This window comes from Electrona antarctica (genome assembly GCF_951216825.1).
Source record: "Electrona antarctica genome assembly, chromosome: 1".
In the NCBI taxonomy this organism is placed as follows: Eukaryota; Metazoa; Chordata; class Actinopteri; order Myctophiformes; family Myctophidae; genus Electrona; species Electrona antarctica.
This window is the reverse complement of record NC_136806.1, coordinates 8,161,455-8,184,095: the sequence shown is the minus strand read 5'-3', so window position 1 is coordinate 8,184,095 and position 22,641 is coordinate 8,161,455. Positions and strand designations below refer to the sequence as shown.

The 22,641-nt window shown below is 44.0% G+C and overlaps 1 protein-coding gene across 1 annotated transcript; it reads right to left on the bottom strand.

Moving 5' to 3' along the window:
• Positions 1-7,055: 7,055 nt before the first annotated feature.
• Positions 7,056-15,525, bottom strand: LOC306927647 (vascular endothelial growth factor receptor kdr-like; the record flags this gene model as incomplete). Its single annotated transcript, XM_079507453.1, has 12 exons — positions 7,056-7,574; positions 8,184-8,198; positions 8,811-8,916; positions 10,701-10,800; positions 11,217-11,328; positions 11,673-11,795; positions 12,287-12,381; positions 13,704-13,797; positions 14,188-14,276; positions 14,602-14,724; positions 14,871-14,975; positions 15,414-15,525. The coding sequence occupies 12 exons, from the start codon at positions 15,523-15,525 to the stop codon at positions 7,056-7,058; spliced, it is 1,593 nt and encodes a 530-aa protein (XP_079363579.1).
• Positions 15,526-22,641: the final 7,116 nt, after the last annotated feature.

Sequence of the window (22,641 nt, the reverse complement as noted above, 5' to 3'; positions counted from 1 at the left end):
TCCAGGAGGGCCATGATGTGTGGGAGGGTCTGTGTCTGTTGGGGTCTCCAGGAGGGCCATGATGTGTGGGAGGGTCTGTGTCTGTTGGGGTCTCCAGGAGGGCCATGATGTGTGGGAGGGTCTGTGTCTGTTGGGGTCTCCAGGAGGGCCATGATGTGTGGGAGGGTCTGTGTTTGTTGGGGTCTCCAGGAGGGCCATGATGTGTGAAAGGGTCTGTGTCTGTTGGGGTCTCCAGGAGGGCCATGATGTGTGAAAGGGTCTGTGTCTGTTGGGGTCTCCAGGAGGGCCATGATGTGTGGGAGGGTCTGTGTCTAGTAACTTGAGCGGCAGTGTGCATGGTTTTAACACAACGCACCGTGACCTTGTGGTCAGCTGAGCTTCTATACAAGCTGCTCTCATTCCTTCAGAAAAGCTGAGAAAGGGCATTGTGATGACGCAGGCAGCTGGGGTAAAGTACCGGCCCACCACCGCAGAGTCAAAGTATTCCAATCCCCGGCGGTGCACCCACTTTGACCCAGCATCTAGAGCATGGGTGGGCAACAGGCGGCCCGGGGGCCACATGCGGCCCCCACCCTCACTTTCACTTAATGCAGCCCTCAGATTAATATCAGAATACTGCAGGTATATTATTGATTTCAACTGTTACAGTTCCAAACATGCATGCAAACTTTAATTACTTCAGTCTATTATGTAGCTTGATGACTAGTATTAAAATGTTATTGTCTAATCTTTTCAGGATTCCAATTAAAAAATAGCAAAAAAGTATTCAGGATTACAAAACTCAAAGCCCAAAACGTGTCTCAGTGTGACACACGCGCAGAGGTGTACGTGCGTGCGTGAGTGAGTGCGTGTGTGCGTGCGTGCGTGCGTGAGTGCGTGCGTGCGTGCGTGCGTGCGTGCGTGCGTGCGTGCCTGCGTGCGTGCGTGCGTTTCAAGGGGGTTTCACAGGGGGCCTTTTGCATAGAAGCTAAACTCCTCACATCGGTCGCTCTGATTAAGCACAGCAATGTTGCTGCCATGCACACAACTCAGTTGTGGTCATGGATGGCATGTATCTGTGTCACAGTTGTGGTCATGGATGGCATGTATCTGTGTCACAGTTGTGACAACTGACACACATACACCATGCAGGCAAACTGACATCTATAATGTGCTTCCTTTCAATAAAGTGCAGAGGCATTTGAGGGCTCCTTATATGCCTACATGATTCTAACATACTTTGCATGCACATGTACACTAGTATGAAAGGATTTGAACGTGAATTTGAAGTCGTGAATGTTTAATCTTGACCTATGACCTTTGACACCATCTAAATGTTTCAATAGAAGAGCATGGACTGAGACAAAATGCAACCACACCAATTGCATAAGTTATATTGTATCAACACTATACCGTACAGATTGTATACGTTCTATTAACATATACCATACAGATTGGACAACATTACATTTTTATTCATACAAAAAAAGTTCCACTTCTGGGCGGGAACCCCTTTTGGTGTTTTAAGCATTATGTTATACTTTAGCTATTGAAAAATAGACATATTTTTATAGTGTATATATATATATATATATATATATATATATATATATATATATATATATATACAAGCTCATACGAGCTTGTAGGTCTGTTATTTTTGAAAAATGGTAAAAATGCGGCACAAATCTTTGAATATATATTCTTTCAGAGACTTTTTTTTTTTACATCAGGTCAAAATGGGTTAAGGTTAAAAGTATAACACTAACAAGTCCTGGGGGTTTGTTTCCATTGTGGTGCTTATTTATGCATATCCTTGGAAAATGCATTGTTGTGCTATCAAATATAGACAAACACATGAACTCCAATAAAGTCGAAATGCTATGCATTTTATATCTAGCACGCTATAGCATTACATAATACCTGAGTAAGGCTTGCGTGAGACATGCATAATAGGAACAACGGTGGGGACCATGTGCGTAAGGGAGAAACCCAGGGTTCCATTTACGTATAACCTCAGCCAGTCACTTTACATAACCTCCAGCCAGTCACTTCCCCTGCAGGGGGAGGTGGAGACAGTGCTGTACTTTCTCTCCCCTCACTCACTCACCGCAGTCGCATATACACATCACCAAGACCCCATGATGGAAACAGCAGTAGGCCTACAACTAAACCCACCGTGGACGCTTTCCAATTGACCCATTTACCACCTGAGGCCCCATTCAAAAATTCCAATGATTTGTATAATGTGTTATTGTGTCACATTGCTGAGCCATTGCTGTATATCTGCTATTTTTTCTATTATTTGCTTCCCAAATTTGAAACAGAATTAAACAGAAAAAATGCCAGGCTTAACATGTATTTATTAATATTCACGACAACAATGTACGTTATATTTACTGTTCATCTGAATATCAAATAAACATGCAGAAAAACACACAAATAATACTGATCAATATTTACAAGTTTTGCATAACATAATGTATTAAATTACTTGTGGTCCTTAATAGAAAGCATTCAAAGGTCAGCTTGGTGTCAGGTGAGTGGAGGGACATGGAGCCATGCATGGTCTTCTGGTTCTGAGGTGGGTCAGCTTTAGGCGTGTGGATGTTGTTGTGGTAGAGGAGGTAGTGTTAGTAGGGGGTCTGTTCTTTGCGTCCAGGAAGGCCACGCTCCTCTGGGTCCACGGTGCTGAAGGGTCGGCACAGATTCTCTTGTCTTTCACCGTGTAGAACCTGTGAGCAGAACGGAGAGGTCAGTCTCAACGCATTGATCACCACCTCTCTGTTGACTGATTGATTGAATACAGTATTAACACATTGAAATACTTCAAAGTTCTCGGCTGTGGATAGCATTGAAATCACAATATGGTTAATTAAGTTAAAAAGGTAAAATAGCCCTCGTAATTAAAAAAAAAAAATCACACCCGTGTGAACTGAGTGGTGCAACTACACATTTATTGTTATAGATGTCAGTGACGTCACATACTAACCATAGCAACCATGCTAGTTTTTTTGGTACGAACACGGGTACACGGGTACAAAGCCAGTTGTAGGAGTGGTTTACACCACTCAAAAAAAAAGAATGATCCTCATTTAACTCTCAAGAAAGTATAAATGGAACCAAATGGACCCGGCAGGGTCCCATCAGGGTCCATTTGGTTGAAAGTAGCTGACAAATGTTACCTCTACAAGGACTGACTGTATCATAATGGAAAAAGCACAGCTTGTTAAATTGTACTGTTTTCAATGGGTGCGGTACTAAATTCCGACCAGTCATTGGTCCGACAAACGACAACCCACCTCAAACCCTAACCTAACCATAACCGCAAGCACGGGAGCAGACGCTAGCCCCCCTTGGAGTGCCTCTATCTCATGATGATTTAATGCCTCTGTCGGATTGTGTTTTTGGCATGTAATGTTGTATACTTTGGAAACCCTGTTCTGTAAAGACGTTATATAACCAAAGTGTATTTATGGTATCTAAGACTGTCATAGCATTATACTATAATGTTTTCACACTGTAACTTCTGCTGCTATATGCTCATATGCACCTTTTAGATATCCCTGCACCCTCCGCTCCTCAAACACATATACTGCCTCAATCCCGCCAAGGTCAACCTACGCACCATGGGTGACCGGGCCTTCTGCGCAGTTGGCCCCGAACTGTGGAACGCCCTCCCTGCCCACCTCAGAGCGCCACAGTCGATTGACTCTTTTAAGAGAGGGCTAAAGACCTACTTCTTTCAAAAGGCTTCCCCCTGAGTCCATTGAACCTTTTGACTTATATACCCTCATGTTCTAAATTGTTTTGTTTCCCTTAATGTTTTAAATCGTGTGATGTTTCTGAATTATATGCTTTGCCTATTAGCACTTTGAGTGCATTATAAATAAAATCCATCATTATAATTATCATTACCTTTATAATAATATAGTAATACGTGTAAAACTGTAGATTTTTCATGTAATACGTGTAAAAATGTAGATGTTGCTTTTTTTTTCTTGATCTCCTTTCACCCTTGCCCCAATCCCCCTGCCCCCCCTTTGAAATTAAATGAAATGATTACTATATTTACCCAGGGTATCTGGGCTAAGCTCAAGAACTTGTTTCCAGCCAGGCCCTGCTCATAGAACACATTTCATCGTTGTGGTTCAATGCCTTGTTCAAGGGCACTTCAGCGGTGGTAATTTTAACGTGTCGGACCGCTGATTCGAACTGGCGACCTTCCGGTATCAAGACCGCTCCGCAATACGTTCGGCCACCGCTGCCACCGCTGCTAAAATGATACGATGGGAACTATATGCACAAAAGATAATTTCACCCACTCTTTTACTTTGTAAGTCGGTGATGTGACAATAAAGCTGATTCTGATGTTAGACTTACACCAGAGCAGGGATGGCACAGGACTGTGTGCTCTGTGTGTAGTAGCTACTGAGAAGCTGTCGTCTGACGGTGGTTCGTTTGATCTCCCTGCAGCAGTCTCCTATGCCACCTGGTGGACAAACATTGAAGTCGAAGGTGAGGGCGCACATTCTTTTTCATGTCAAGGAGGACCCCCCATTATATACAAGATGTTGTACGTGCCACGGATACAATACATTATACATATCTTGTATTGAATACAAGATAAGTGTTATAAGATATTTTAAACATATTCAAAATTATGGAAAAAAAAGAAAAGGACAGATTTTGGTGGGGGATTAGCAGATCTACAAGCTCTGCATGTATAGGTTTTAAATATGTGAAAAAGACCCCATTTTGGTCCCCAGCAAAACGAGGAACAGTTTAAACACTGTTATATTTCTCAGCTTGCTATTATAATGTTCTCTTATGGTGTACCTGGTAGGCTACAAAACATATATGTTCAAGGTCCATGGCCAAATACAGCTATCAATCTGGGGAATCCTTGACATGAAAATGTTTGAGAACCACCAATCTAAAACATTTACAGAAAAGTAAAATATGTCACTATTTTATGTTTTTTGGTTTGTTGTGTTTTTCGACGTAACAACCATCATCGTATGCCATGAAATATAATAAAACAATACTTGACTGGTTAAAACGTACCTTTAGCTGAGACAGTGGGCAGCGTGCAGAGGGCAGTGAGCAACAGTAGGGGGAGGTAGAGTGTCTTCATAGTCTGTCTAGACTAGTCTATAGACTGATGTGATGCTGATGTGATGTGAGGAATCCTCACGATTAACATGTGTCTCTGTGTCTGGCTGTCTCTATTTAAACCCACCAGCAACACAGAACAGAACCTGCTTACAAGTCCTTCACAGCTCACTCACCCACGTATACTGTTCTTTTGTCCCACGGCTGGAAAGTACAGTCACAGTGCGAGGTTTCCTTCCACAAAAAAAAACTGTCTCCACTAGCAGGACTCTAGCAGTTGAGTTTTCACTCAGTGTTTCCTTCCACAAGACAGAGACCCGGGCCTGTAGCAGTTGCGTTGTCACTCAGGGGTTTTCCATCGGGGGAATCATATGGGTGGGCTTCTAACTTTCACTTTCACCCCGGCCGACATACCTATTTTTGGGCAAACATTTTCAACAAATATAAAATATAAAAAAGAAGAGATCTACAGTTGTGGGCTCTACAAGCCCACAACTGTAGATCTGCGATCCGTCATAAGAATCCAATTAATGTGTATTTGTTGTCTTGGACACCAGGAAGAGTACCGGCGCCAGTCAATGGGGTTCTGCTCCAAATTAACAAATAGCCTACAAAATAACAAATACAACAAAGGTTCAAGGTTGAAGCTTGTACTTTATTGTTTATATATATTGTTTATCTTATGTACAGGTATAGGCCTACATAAGAGTAAAAAACAGATTTTTTTTTTGTTTAGCTTCCTTCAGACAATGCAGCAGCAATGCATATAACATCAAACACAGCAAACATACCAAACAAAGGGATACAATATAGAGATACAAAAAAGAGCAAACAAAGAGTAAAGAAAGACTATGGTATGTACATATGGTGCATGTTTTCCCTGTAGTAGCAAAGTTAGGTGAACTTTGTCTGAACAACTTCACAGTAGGCTATGTTCCATAAATATATGACAATAAAGGAAAGATTGGCATGATATAAAAAAAAAACAAGAACGACAAGCGTATCATTAACAGCCAGGTGAAACATGCGTCCTCCGTTGTGTATCTGTCCCCCTTCTCTGTCCCCCTTCTCTGTGCCCCTTCTCTGTCCCCCTTCTCTGTCCCCCTTCTCTGTCCCGGTCCCCCTTCTCTGTCCCCCTTCTCTGTCCCTGTCCCCCTTCTCTGTGCCCCTTCTCTGTCCCACTTCTCTGTCCCCCTTCTCTGTCCCCCTTCTCTGTCCCGGTCCCCCTTCTCTGTCCCCCTTCTCTGTCCCTGTCCCCCTTCTCTGTGCCCCTTCTCTGTCCCCCTTCTCTGTCCCCCTTCTCTGTCCCGGTCCCCCTTCTCTGTGCCCCTTCTCTGTGCCCCTTCTCTGTCCCCCTTCTCTGTCCCCCTTCTCTGTCCCCCTTCCCCGCGGCGTTACAGACTCTGGGTGAGACCATAGAGCTATAATATACCTATAGCGGATATACACTCCAGAGCCGGAAAGGGTGTCTACGTTTATATGTCTATGCTCCTCACCACTTATACAAGGCACTGCACAACCTGGCTCCCCTCACCTCTCCGCTCTCCTCGAGCCACACGCCTCATCCCGCTCCCTATCAGGTCCAGCGACGCCGGCCTCTGTGAGGTTCCCAAAAAAATCAAACGCAAAACCTGGGGCGACAGGGCCTTCTCTGTGGCCGCCCCATACCCTCTGGAATGCTCTCCCCAAACACATGTGAGACGCCCCCTCACTTCCTATCTTCAAATCCGCAATGAAAACCCACCTGTTCAAATTTGCATTTCCAAGCTGATGTGTTCTTAAACATGTTATATGCACCGTTTAATTGGTTTTATTTTTTCTTCTTCTAATAAAGTTGTCCTTTTCTGTGGCTGCCACAAAAGTCCATATAGACTTGACTGCCACATGACGTAATTTCTGACAGACAGATGTTGGAGGGGCTATAGCGCCTCTCACCTTTATCCACCACATGCACCCGGCGCTCACCTGGCGCTCCCCGAGTCAGGGTGAGAGACGGGCTGCATGGGGGTCTCCTCCCGGGCGCTCCCCGAGTCAGGGTGATAGACGGGCTGCATGGGGGTCTCCTCCCGGGCGCTCCCCGAGTCAGGGTGAGAGACGGGCTGCATGGGGGTCTCCTCCCGGGCGCTCCCTGAGTCAGGGTGGGAGACGGGCTGCATGGGGGCCTCCTCCCTGGCGCTCCCTGAGTCAGGGTGGGAGACGGGCTGCATGGGGGTCTCCTCCCGGGTGGTCCCTGAGTCAGGGTGGGAGACGGGCTGCATGGGGGTCTCCTCCCGGGTGGTCCCTGAGTCAGGGTGGGAGACGGGCTGCATGGGGGTCTCCTCCCGGGCGCTCCCTGAGTCAGGGTGGGAGACGGGCTGCATGGGGGTCTCCTCCCGGGCGCTCCCTGAGTCAGGGTGGGAGACGGGCTGCATGGGGGTCTCCTCCCATGGCACAGCGGCGCATAGTGGTGCCTCGCTGACGCAAACGTAATCATGCCCAACCTGAGCAAAAAAAGAAAACAAAAATCTTAATAACACACACTCATTTTATGTTGATTTGATGTCACACATCATCCTTATCTCTTACTACCTTGCATATAATCTGTTCTGCTTTCTTGTTTAACGTATCTGATCATGTTTATAGAGGAGGAGGGGAGGAGGGGAGGAGGGTAGACCAGGAATCACACAGGCTGGCTGGGGCAGGCTAGCCGTCTCTGAACTAATGCACCTACACTACAGCAGGGGTTCTCAACCCGTGGGTCGCGACCCCTCGGGGGGTCGCCAAATTATTTTGGGGGGTCCCCAAATTATTTTTCAAAAAACTGAATTGAAAAATAATTCAAAACAACTGAATTGCTGGAAAATGGAAATTAAGAGTTTACATGGTACACATAGTACATCATGCATACTCCTCCCTAATGATTATATCTGGTTTCAGTATTTATTTATTAATGTATTATTATATGGTGTATTGTCTCTATTATTAAGGTTATTGTAGCAGTCAATTTATATTGGGGGTCGGGAGGGGGCGGGGCGGGGGCCCCGAGACATTGCCAAAGCATCTCTGGGGGTCCCCGGCCAAAAACGTTGAGAACCCCTGCACTACAGTACCTGCAGGTCAAACACCTGTTATGGAGTCAGGAATGGGAGCATGTGACCAAACACCTGTTATGGAGTCAGGAATGGGAGCATGTGACCAAACACCTGTTATGGAGTCAGGAATGGGAGCATGTGACCAAACACCTGTTATGGAGTCAGGAATGGGAGCATGTGACCAAACACCTGTTATGGAGTCAGGAATGGGAGCATGTGACCAAACACCTGTTATGGAGTCAGGAATGGGAGCATGTGACCAAACACCTGTTATGGAGTCAGGAATGGGAGCATGTGACCAAACACCTGTTATGGAGTCAGGAATGGGAGCATGTGACCAAACACTAAAGTATATAACTTCCCCTGCCATTGTTGGGGATATGGATAAGACGAGTTGAGCTGTCTTTTCTGCCAAATAAACTGTAATCACCGACTATTACATACATTATTACGTTATACATCATTACACGCACGCACGCACGCACGCACACACACACACACACACACACACAGACACACACACACACAGACACACACACGTGCGCGCACACACACGCACGCACAGACACACACATTTACTGCAAGTCTGCCTGCAACCAAATGTGGCAATAAATGGTCCCAGAGCATTGTGTCATCACACTGCACCTGTTGTGCGTTGTGCTGTAGCAGGACTCCCAGCCTCTCCACCAGCTCCGTGAAGGTGGGTCTCTGCAGTGGCTCTGCCTGCCAGCAGTCCAGCATGGTCTGATATCTATTAGAGAACAGAACACAATGCTTGGGAGACACATAGACACACACCAGATACCTGCAGTGTCTAACTACATATCTCAAAAAGAAAATGAATAAAATCCGCACATCCAGTCGAGTAAGAGTCTTTGTTTAATGATCAAAGTGCTCCGCAGCAGCAGTCATACCAGACAGACAAACGTGTTTCGGCGCGCAGGCCTTCGTCAGTGTCAAAGGCCTGCGCGCCGAAACGCGTAGGCCTGCGGAGCACTTTGATCATTAAACAAAGACTCTTACTCGACTGGATGTGCGGATTTTATTAATTTTCTATATGTTCATTTTGAATCTGCACCCAGCACACGCCTGAAACTATATGAAACTGTCTGAGTAGAGTGGGCCTTTGCCCTTGAAGGTAACTACATATCTCCCCATTTAGCCGCCAGAATCATTGAATGGTTATTGTAACTGCCGGTGACACTTGGTTATTTTAACTTCAATCATTTCTTGACTTTGAAGTTTGTTATTTTCTTTGTTTATTTTATGTTGTCTTATTTTGACACTTCCTGTATGCTTAGGGTACTTTTATTGTGAAACTTCCGGTTAGAGTGCATATATAGCAGAAGCCTGTTGGCTTCACTCACCTCAGAGACACACTCAGCCAGAGTGACACGGTGAGAGACACAACATGTTTGAAGCAGCAGAGCCACATGGTATGACATTTGTTTGTTGGCAATGTTCATGCTTATGCTTGTTGGCTACACTGTTTATTTGGTCATGTTGAACTATCAAGAAGTGTAGCTTCAGTGGACTTGATTACTGAACCGTTTATATTATCCACAGTGCCAGTCAGTGTCTGATCGTTTGGTGTACAATGTGCCATGCAGCTATGTGGGGACTCTTTGATGTATGAAGCTCAAGGTGGCCTTTCCAGCCCCTAGCCCCTCGATTAGCGGAGCGAGGTATATGGTTTGTTTGTTTGTTCTATTTTGAGTTTCATTCATGATTTACTTTAGGTCTAATTAATTGTATTGTGGGTTGATGGTTCGTTTGGTATATTTGGTTATGGACTTATGGTACATTTTTGGTATTTTATTGGTCTTCTCTTGAAATGATTGAGTTATTGCACTAATTATAATTGACTAACTTAACCATTGTATTTATTGTACTATTGAAAGTGATACATGTCATTTTAGTCTTCATGTCATTTTATTGTTGAAGACTATGAGAAAAATGTAAATTACACCCGTTGAGACCATCCACTTCTGATTATTTCACAATTCGAGGGCGCTTACAGTTATAATCATGCACAACTTTAACTATTTGTATACTGATCAATATAACTAAGGGAACACTTTGTTCCCTTAAATTCTCTTAGCAGTATATGGTGTAGGAATTCCATGTCATGTCATGTCTCCCTTGCGTGGTTGACAAATTAATTCCGCTGGCTCCATTTGGAACAAGATGTTTAGCAATCTGGAATTTGTGATGGTAGTCTTCATTATACAGCCTCAACCATTTAAGATATTTGGAGCATAACATGGTCCACTTGAAATAGCTTCAGACCAAACTGCATGCGTACTCCAAGTCATATAGATCTCAATACAAACTATTAAAGAGAGGGTAGATTACAGGATGTGATCATGGGGTATGAATACAAGATGGATAGGTGTTGAAAGAGTTTGAGAACCAGCTCTCCTTTAGAATAGAAAATCTGGAACAGGTCATTTGGAATCGGGAGCTGAGAGAAGGTTATATGGCCACTATGGTGCAATTAGTGTACAATAAGTGCAGGTGATTTTGGGTCCTTACATTTCAGAGGAAGAGTATTCCGGAGCCTTCATCCTGACCCCCGTTTTCAGCTCACAGCAAAAATCTTCATCTATTTGGAGACCCGGGTATGGAGAGGCACCTGGGAGAGGACCGAGATGAAGAGGACTCAGCCGTGGGGTAATGGTGATCTTTTTTTTTTTAGGGGCACTATAGCCGCTCCTATGCACAGCTTTCAGTGGCGTGCACAGATAGACACTAGGGGGTGCTAGAGCACCCCCTGCCCTTTTGGCAATGTGCCCTTTTGATTTTTCAAAAATAGCTAAAGCATAACATAATGCTAACACCAAAAGGGGTTCCCGCCCAAAATGGATTAAGGCAACCGGCCGGTTCCACGCGCTGCACTGCAAGGTGCCCTTTTTTAACTTGAGCACCTGCCCCTCTAAATGTCTGTGCACGCCACTGACAGCTTTGTGTGTACGTGTGTTTGAATGTGATGATTTGAGTGGCAGATGTATTTGATGAGAGCCCAAGTCTGCGGTCAGTGTCCTTCCTTACCCAGGGAGAATATCTCCCACATGAGAACTCCAAACGACCACACGTCACTCTGGGTTGTGTGGATCTGGTCGAAAATCGCCTCGGGAGCCATCCATTTGAGGGGAAGTCTATCCTGTGTGCAGATATGGCATTGAGTTGAGAAATCATTTATAATCTGTGTACACAGTACACACTTATCAATGCCATTCGTCACTGTCACATCTAGTATAGTCGTGTGAGAAGCTACTACGTCAGAACTTTCAACAGTTATGTGAACATATTTGTCTTTCTTCCATCTCCATTTTACATTTCCAATAATTAGAGTATTCATTATGTACCATAGGCTATCTGCCAAGTCAAGCCTATCAGTGTTCTAAAGTTTTTTTTAAGTTCTCTTGGGTATAATGGGAATTAAAATGAGCACGACTGTAAATTAAAATCTTACATTTCAACAGCTTGCTTAATAAGTGTACTTACATCTCCTTTGCGCAGATAGTCTGGGTGTTTGTAGACATTTCTGGCAAGTCCAAAGTCACATATCTTTACAACATTATTGTCAGACAGTAGGGTGTTCCTCGCAGCCAAATCACGGTGGATGCACTTATGAGGGAAAGAGGAATATCAGGACAAGACAACACAGTAATGTGTTAGATTCTGGCCACAGGTTTTTTAGGTATTTTTTCACACCAATTTGTGTGTTTTCCAGCCTTTGCTGTTTTGATGCCATTCTTTTTAAATCTTTGATATTAGTAAAATATACAGTACATTTGTGTCATAATGCAGTATGAGTAACAGCTATCAGAGTATTTATAATGGAAACTGCAGGTAGAGTGTGCGTGCGTGCGTGCGTGCGTGAGGGTGAGTGTATGCATGTGCGTGTCTCGTATACCAAAACCACTAGACCAATAATCACCAAATGTCTTGGGCACACTGCCTGTAGGCTATAGCTTAATTAGTACCTCCATATCATATTTCCCAACATAGCCTACTGTATTATCTTTAATGTAATAATGGAAGTCAATGGTGCTCGCTCAGATCAGGCTAAAACCTACACATTTGCTGATGTTTCCCTCGGGGAAGGAAGTGATTACCTTGCGTGAAGCCAAGAATTCCATGCCTTTTGCAACCTGAAAACTGTAGCAGATCAAATCCTTCATTGTCAGCACCCTCTTGTACAGGTCGTCCTCTGGAGGTACATATAAAAACAGTGGAAAAATAAAAGTTTTTACCAGCTGGTCAATGTTCTCTCTGCGGTTCTTTAATTCACACCCACTTGCTGTAGTTGAGACCTATGTTTCTCATTGGCTGTACTGACAACCTATCGTCCTGATTGGCTGCCTCGTCTCTAGGCAACCACACACTTTTTGCTTCTAGCCGACCTCTCAGCCATGACATATAAGGCAGCAGCTGGTGGTGTCATCAATTCTTGTTTTGTTTTTTGCTGAGAGGAGTTTTCACACATGACAGACATATGCGAAGGCACATCCTTCCCTCGGCAGTGGATATAAGAGCCTATGTGATATAAAAGCCTGAATAAAATATATAAAAGCCTGAATGTGCCATGACACACTCCTCACACACCCTTCTTGTTTGTCCACTTTGACTTTGATTTTGAGTTCTAGTTTTGAACTAGTTTTTCTAATACAATTGTTTTTACTTCTGTTCTGTAAAGCGGCTTTGGGTACCTAGACAAGCGCTATATATATTATTATTACACCCGCTGTCATGTAGGTATGATAGTGTGATGTCACTATATTACTGTTTATTTCATTGGCCCGTTTGACTGTCAAGGGTTCAGCCTCCAGGAAGAAACCCTAAATACAAAGTTAATACACTGCACATAAAAACGACTCCAGGGTGTCTAATGAAGTACTGTCACCTCATAGACACATGAAAAACTGGAAAAATAAAAAAATTGTGGCACTCCATCTTTAAGATATGTTTCAATGTTGGGTGGGTAAAAGGTAACGTATGTATGTATACATGTATGTATAGCTATGTCGGTAAGAATGGTGGTCCCTTATTGGCTGTTGATGGTGACGTAACTATAAGGTACGCTTCAAGGTTGGTATAAGGTCAATAACGGGTCTAAAGGATTTAGAACAGCAGTTGTAATAGACATTATAGCAGTACTTGCGCGCTCTGCTTGTGCACAAGTAGGCCAATGCGCTTGGGACCTCAAATTTCTAGTTTTATTTGTGTATACTTACTCCAATAGAGGGTATGCGCATGCATAAAGTGAATGGCAGATCGAGTGGCAAATCGAGTGGCAAAGTGAGTTTAATGTTGATTAAAGTAATTTAATGCAATCAAATATGACTTTTCTGTTTGGATGTATGGGCTGTCAAGGCCAGAAAGTAGTTTTTTGCCAATCAGTAGGCATTTCCACATAACTTCCTGGTATGATGATGATGTCACACGCATACCCTCTATACATTTCAAATTTTGACTGCACTATACTTTTCTAGGTAAGGGACTATGGGGGGGGGGGACTTCCTTGGGTCTCACCTTCCTCGTCTTTCTCAGAGTCACAAAAGCTGGTAACTTCAATGATGGAGGATCTGCCAGAGCTTCCAGCGCTGGCCACGCTCTCCAGCTTGCCCTTCACGCACACACGTGCACATACGCACAAACACGCACACATGCAAAATGCAAAGCATCAGTTACGTGTGGACGGAACAGAAACATGATTAAAAACTATTGAGGATACACCTAAAAACATCGCTGTGGACTGTTATTTTTGGCAACTACATTTTAACGCTACACAGCCTTAGTTATTGTCTCCACCAGGCCGAAGGCATGGGGAGAGATTATGTTTTGTACTCATATAGCGCGGCACTCTGTGCCGCGCTATATGAGCTTGTAGATCTGCTATTTTTCAATAGCTAAAGCATAACATAATGCTAACACCGAAAGGGGTTCCCGTGATCACTTGTATTTACAATGATGTAAGAGAAGAAGAAAAGACAAACCTAGGAGGATGGTGTCTCACCTTTTGTACAACAAAATGAGCTCGTTTGCCTTTCAAGTACTTTGACAAGTCGCCATACTTGCAGAACTCCATAATGATCATTAATGGACCTGTGAATACAGTATTTGTAAAAATCATAAGTGACTTTTCTTATGTCAAAACTGTTCAAGAATCATTATTTTCTTCTTGATTCGATTACTTCCCCCGATTAATTGAGCAGTTGAGACGAATAGCATTCCAAGTCCAAAATGTATTCTGACCCCTCCCCGAAAAGGCCTAGCTGTCCTGAACCCTTATCCATGATTTATACATTATGGTATACAACGCAGTGTGCGGAAATCTACAAGCTCATTTTTAAGAATGGATTGTTTGATTCACCATCAAATTGTATGTCTTTCTTTTATAATAATCCAAAGTGTAATGCAGTAAACCCACCTCCACTGGTACCACGCTTGGTACAAGCTCCCAGAAGATTGACCACATTCCGATGATGACCAATGTGGATCAGGATCTTCAACTCTGACATCAAGGCTTTCCGTTCATTAGCGGCAGCTCCCCCTGTTAGTGCACAGAAACACAGAAACACACCATGCCATATGGTTAAATGAATATGTCATCTTAACTCTCCAAGCGAAAGATTGTATGCAAAGACAATTGTATGGAGGAGATACAACATTTGAAATGTTTAATATTTGGTATGGTGCCTTTCAGCATCTTCACAGCGACGGTCTTGCAGGTAGAGAGCTTGTCAATCCCAAATGCTGAGGCCACCACTACCTTCCCAAAGGCTCCATAGCCCAGAGTTTTGCCTAGGGAAAAAAAAAGAACAAATAAAACATTGAATAATTCATTCTTAGGGTTAGTAGTAGATGTGTGTGTGTGTGTGTGTGTGTGTGTGTGTGTGTGTGTGTGTGTGTGTGTGTGTGTGTGTGTGTGTGTGTGTGTGTGTGTGTGTGTGTGTGTGTGTGTGTGTGTGTGTGTGTGTGTGTGTGTGTGTGTGTGTGTGTGTGTGTGTGTGTGTGTGTGTGTGTGTCCTGGGCATAACACGTTGCTCTGTAACCGTCCTACAGTAGCGATCAAACTTGCCGTGTGTTTCGCAGATGATTTCACATGAGTTTGCATTTACAACTGTTGTACTAAAGAGCAGACATACAAGCTCACGACGTGTTACAGTGCGACCCGATGTGAGCCTGTGGATCATTTTTAATGTTTTAGTGCCCAAGCGGTTTAAGCAGTGCAGTGCTCACCTAGTTTCAAGCGGTCGCGGGGAAACTCCCATTTTCTGCTGTCATACTGCAGGAGTTCACTCTGTTCGTCCAGTGGGCACTCCTCGGGGTCAAGGATGATGGACACACACATCTTATAGTGTGCTCGCCGCTGCGGTGGGGTCAATATGAATATGAATGGGGTCAATATGAACAGCATGGAGGAAAAAAGAAATCTGGTGTCAGTGCTTCTAAACCTTTGAGAATGAAGCCCATGCAGTTTGATATGCATACGGCCACGTCAGACATCATGAGATGCCATTAGTGCACAGCTCTCCCGTTTCTACACTCTCAGAGATAAAGACCTGTAAAGGTCCATTTGGACCCCATGGTGGTCCCCGGGACCCAATGTTGAGAACCAGTGTCTATGTCACACAACAAGGAAATCAACATTAGGCTGTACTTCTGCAGACGAGTGCAATTCAGCTCACAGGCAACCACAGACACTAACAGAGTTGCACAACCATTATAGACGTGCTCCCTGTGATATTTTTCCAAGTATTTCTATATCCAATTCTCTCTCTTTCTCTAAACGTATGTTAGGCCAAGTCCCAATCTTTCATTGTGAAACAGTGTGAGAGGAGTCCTCCACACTAGCGCTGTATTGTATTTCCTAAACAATTAGCATAATATGTAAAATTGCATAGCAATGTTTTGTTATTATCATTCCAAAAAACAGCAGATGGCTATAATCTTTGCTGTTAGGGTTTTATGGAAGTTGCTTCTGAACATCAGAATCATTTGTACTGTATATTAAATATACAGTACACATTGCAATAATGATATTGTTGTGGTGACAAATGTTGTGTCTTTAATGTTCAGATTAATTTAATTAATATGAAGGACCCCAGTTACCCTAATAGAAACAAGCCATAGTGTTTTCTTGGGTTATAAAATCCTCTTAGCAGACCTTGTATTGAACTGTAGGCTACGTTCCTGTGCTTTTTTCTGCAAACTGTTTATAAAGTAATCAATGTATGGAGGTATATATGCACCTAAAGGCTGGGCTCTCAACAGTTGCATGATTAATTTAGAGCCAAATCAAAAGCAGTTGAGTTGCTTATAAGTTGTAAAAATAAGTGCAGACAAATTGATTCATGGCTCTATAGTTGATTGATTTTGAGATGTTTCCTCAATGTGGACGTGCAACTGGTGCAAGTTGCAACAACCTTTGCAGGAAACTATGGCATCGCATTTATTGCACTTTGCGTGCTCAGCCTCAGAGTAATTTTCCTCTCTGTTAACCACACTCGCTCCGCGGCGGTGACCGCTCGCTGAATGCACAGAACAGTGGTATCCGCCCCACTCACTCACTCAAGTGCAATAAATGCGATGCCATAGTTTCCTGCAAAGGTTGTTGCAACTTGCACCAGTTGCACGTCCACACTGAGGAAACATCTCAAAATCAATACACCTACACAAGTCACAAGATTAATCTACTAGTGTCAAGTAGTAGACGTCACCCCAGTAACTTGGCTCTGCATGCATGCATGCACAGACACAGCGGAGCTAAATGACGACTGATGAGAACAGTTTGGGGAACCGTTAATAAAAAAACGATGGAACCGGCTCCGGATCCCAACCCTACCAATGACTAGTCTAAACTAAGTATGCACCCCCTCTAGACGGGCTCTAGACGGAGTTCTCAACAGGCCCGAAAATTAAGGTCCGGCCCAACCTGGGCCCTCATCAGACCCTGTACAGTGTACAATCTTGAGTGTACAGTGTACACTCAAGACACTCATGCCACCCTTAGATCTCTATATATGGAGCTGACCTGTTCTGACATTCCATATGTTGATCTGACCTCATCAAACCCTGTACACTCAAGACACGCTCCATATATGGCCAGTACATAATTCACTCCATATGTTGATCTGGCCCCCCCATGCCACAGCACCAGTGCTTGCCCAGCAGTCTGCCATCACCCAGGCGGATATGTTGATCTGATCCCCCCCCATTCCAAAGCACCAGCACTCGCCATGCAGCCCTTTAGTGCGAGGTCGCTTCTCGCCCTCAGGCGTCTTACTGGATTTATATGAGGGATATATATATGTATATATATATATATATATATATATATATATGCAAATTACACTAATAAGGAGGTTGCATATCCTAGTTATAGAAAGAGAATATTTTCTAGACATGCAAACAGACTTACACTGTCTGTAAGATCATGAGTATTAACTTAAAGCAAAGAAATATAGCTATTTCTGGTTTTGGTGTGATTATTACATAATTATTACATAGACAAAAGGTTGCATGATTTATTTATAAGATGATAATAATTCCTGGAGTTGTAAACATACTTACTTAGAGTCAAACATACTTAGAGTCTGTGGGAACTAAGCTTTCAAAGTTGACTAAAAGTAAAACATGCAGCAATTTGCTGATGTTCACCTCGTTTTTGCATAATTTATGGAAATTATGCTAATCCCCAAATAGTGTCTTTAGGATGCTCGGACAAAAATAGAGCCCTTAAGGTGGTTGCACACCGGCCGCGTTTTTCGGAAAACCGATGGAGAAACGCCGCTAAAAATCCCAATTCACATCCGATTCGCGCCCCGGTGTGTGGAGACCTTAAGTCTTTATAATACAGTGGCGACTGTGGCTCAAGAGGTAGAGCAGGTCGTCCAATGATCCATGGGTCAGCGGTTAGAATCCAGGCTCCTCCTGTCTACATGTCGAAGTGTCCTTGGGCACGACACTGAACCCCAAATTGCTCCCGATGTGCTGGTTGGTACCTTGCAAGGCTTCTGCCGCAATCGGTGTATGAATGTGTGTGTGAATGGGTGAATGTAATGCACAATCTATGTAAAGCGCCTTGGATAAAGGAGCTAAAATAAATGCACCATTTACTGAGAAAGGCTAATCTTGGACTGTGAGAATGAACAAGCCCTCTGCTCTTATTCTTACCTCCCTCAGCTTGTGGATGAAGAGAAAGATCATGAGCCCCAGCAGGAGCGTGACCGCCAGTCCACTGCACACCAAAATCAACGTGATGTCCGCCTTCCCTTCATTTCCTGGAAACAGAATTATGTTTTATTTTATTACAGGTTAATTGTCTCTGCCAGGCCAAAGGCATGCACAGGAGTGCCACAGCAGAACATTTCATTTTTTCTTTTCTTTTTTTATTTTTACATCTGCCTTTTATAGCGCCACCAGGAGGTCGACTTTTCTAAAACATTATTTTGTATTACTTTAACTTGATTGGCCAATATTGGCTTCCACAGTTTGCAGGATTGGCCCATTTTCAACAGAATGTCCCAAGTCATGAACGCAGCGCTGCGTACAATTTACATGAAATGTTGCACACACATTCCCACTAGGCCGAGGAAGAAAGGGCACCCTTTTAACATTGGCCTTTATAGTGCCACCAGGAGGCCACAATAACCTACCTGACCTGTGTTCCGAGGAGCACTTTTTTATGTTGTTTCCCCTGCTTTCAGAAAGTGCCAACGGAGCCTTTACCCTTTACAGTGTATCGGGAAATAATATTTGTTTATGTTTAAAAAAGAATATATATCTATATATAAATGCATGCTTGCAGCACAAACGTGTTACAGTATGTGTTCCACTGAATGCACCACTCTACTTACTAAACTATACTATAGTATTATTTATTACCTGAGCAGGTGAGTCCAACAGCCTTGTCAGGAGAGCAGGTGTTTCTAGTTGAGTCTGACGTTCTACAGTCCAGGAGAACAGACTCATGTCCTTCACACTGGAACTCTTTGTTCCACATTGAAACGTTCACTTCTCCATAGAGCGCCCCCTGGAGGACTGAAGGAGGCCCACAGCCGAGCTCCCTACAGACCACCTCTGCATCCTGCTGGTCAAAGTCATCTTCACACACCGAGACCCACGACTGATTAGGCTTCACCTCCACTCTGCCTGAACACGAACCAGACAATCCATTCACGACATTCACCAACCTGACAGATTTAGGATCTAAATACAAAGAGAGAGTGAGAATGTACAACATTCTAGTTATTATGGTTACTTCAGGCAAAAGATAATATACATTTAAGTTCCATTAGACACTAGAGTATTAACACACACACACACACACACACACACACACACACACACACACACGTGAGTGAGTGAGTGAGTGAGTGAGTGAGTGAGTGAGTGAGTGAGTGAGTGAGTGAGTGAGTGAGTGAGTGAGTGAGTGAGTGAGAGAGAGACTTGTCTTACTTTCAGCACAGACAACTCCAGCATCTTGAAGGTGACGACAGTGGGTTGCCACCCCTCTATGGGTGCACCGTGCAAGCTCTGATTCACTGCCTGTGCATCCAACATCATCCAACCAGATGATCCCACTGCCTGGGCCAAAATGTGCTCTGGATGTAGCTGACAGGGCCTCGCCACACTCTAACTGTCGACACACCACCCGGGCATCATTCAAGTCCCAGGCATCATCACACACTGTCCCCCAACGTCCATGGAAGTAGATCTCCACTCTACCGGAGCATGATGTGTTCCCTCCGTTTACCAGTCGAACGTCCCCCTCTGGTGTTGGCTTGGCACTGTTGGCAGAGGTCATGGCAGGGGTCACGGCAGGGGTCATGACAGGGGTCATGACAGGGGTCACGGCAGGGGTCACGGCATGGGTCATGGCAGGGGTCATGGCAGGGGTCACGGCAGATGTCATGGAGTTTACTGTAGAAGCAGTGGACAAACAGCATTCAGACCTTCAACAAAAACACACTTTGTTATAATTAAAAACGGCAAACGTCTGACGTGTCTGAGGCAAATGTGTGACTTGGCTATACTTGGCTTTACTATGTAGCCTACACTGGACTATGAAAGGCTTTACTATGTAGCCTACACTGGACTATGAAAGGCTCTACTATGCAGCCTACACTGGACTATGAAAGGCTTTACTATGCAGCCTACACTGGACTATGAAAGGCTTTACTATGCAGCCTACACTGGACTATGAAAGGCTTTACTATGCAGCCTACACTGGACTATGAAAGGCTTTACTATGTAGCTACACTGGACTATGAAAGGCTTTACTATGCAGCCTACACTGGACTATGAAAGGCTTTACTATGTAGCCTACACTGGACTATGAAAGGCTTTACTATGTAGCCTACACTGGACTATGAAAGGCTTTACTATGTAGCTACACTGGACTATGAAAGGCTTTACTATGCAGCCTACACTGGACTATGAAAGGCTTTACTATGTAGCTACACTGGACTATGAAAGGCTTTACTATGCAGCCTACACTGGACTATGAAAGGCTTTACTATGTAGCCTACACTGGACTATGAAAGGCTTTACTATGCAGCCTACACTGGACTATGAAAGGCTTTACTATGTAGCCTACACTGGACTATGAAAGGCTTTACTATGTAGCCTACACTGGACTATGAAAGGCTTTACTATGCAGCCTACACTGGACTATGAAAGGCTTTACTATGCAGCCTACACTGGACTATGAAAGGCTCTACTATGTAGCCTATACACTGGACTATGAAAGGCTTTACTATGCAGCCTACACTGGACTATGAAAGGCTTTACTATGTAGCCTCTGGACTATGAAAGGCTCTACTATGTAGCCTATACACTGGACTATGAAAGGCTTTACTATGTAGCCTACACTGGACTATGAAAGGCTTTACTATGTAGCCTAAACTGGACTATGAAAGGCTTTACTATGTAGCCTACACTGGACTATGAAAGGCTTTACTATGAAGCCTACACTGGACTATGAAAGGCTTTACTATGTAGCCTACACGGGACTATGAAAGGCTTTACTATGTAGCCTACACTGGACTATGAAAGTCTTTACGATATGAAACTTTAAAGCAGGCAGTCATAAGCCAAAACACTGAATGGTGTCTCTCACGCATGCACGCACGCACGCTCATGCAACAAATTAAATATGCAAAAATGATGCAACTTCTCCGCCCATTCCTATCGACTCTACCGAATTAGAGGTGTGAATGCGACCAGAGAGAGATACCTTTTGAATTAGTCTTACTTTCATCACAGACAACACCAGCATCTTCACTGTGATCACAGTTGTGTCCCTCCCATGTTTTGGTGCACCGTGTAAGCTCTGATTCACTGCCTGTGCATCCGACATCATCCAACCAGATGGTCCCACTGCCTGGGCCAAAATGTGCTCTGGATGTAGCTGCCAGGGCCTCGCCACACCCTAACTGTCGACACACCACCCGGGCATCGTTCATGTCCCAGGCATCATCACACACTGTCCCCCAACGTCCATGGAAGTAGATCTCCACTCTGCCGGAGCATGATGTGATCCCTCCGTTTACCAGTCGAACGTCCCCCTCTGGTGTTGGCTTGACTGTAGAAGCAGTGGACAAACAGCATTCAGACCTTCAACAAAAACACACTTTGTTATAATTAAAAACGGCAAACGTCTGACGTGTCTGAGGCAAATGTGTGACCTGACTATACTTGGCTTTACTATGCAGCCTACACTGGACTATGAAAGGCTTTACTATGCAGCCTACACTGGACTATGAAAGGCTTTACTATGTAGCCTCTGGACTATGAAAGGCTTTACTATGTAGCCTACACTGGACTATGAAAGGCTTTACTATGTAGCCTCTGGACTATGAAAGGCTTTACTATGTAGCCTACACTGGACCATGAAAGGCTCTACTATGCAGCCTACACTGGACTATGAAAGGCTCTACTATGCAGCCTACACTGGACTATGAAAGGCTTTACTATGTAGCCTACACTGGACTATGAAAGGCTTTACTATGCAGCCTACACTGGACTATGAAAGGCGTTACTATGTAGCTACACTGGACTATGAAAGGCGTTACTATGTAGCCTACACTGGACTATGAAAGGCTTTACTATGTAGCCTCTGGACTATGAAAGGCTTTACTATGTAGCCTACACTGGACTATGAAAGGCTTTACTATGTAGCCTCTGGACTATGAAAGGCTTTACTATGTAGCCTACACTGGACTATGAAAGGCTCTACTATGCAGCCTACACTGGACTATGAAAGGCTTTACTATGTAGCCTACACTGGACTATGAAAGGCTCTACTATGCAGCCTACACTGGACTATGAAAGGCTCTACTATGCAGCCTACACTGGACTATGAAAGGCTTTACTATGTAGCCTACACTGGACTATGAAAGGCTCTACTATGCAGCCTACACTGGACTATGAAAGGCTTTACTATGCAGCCTACACTGGACTA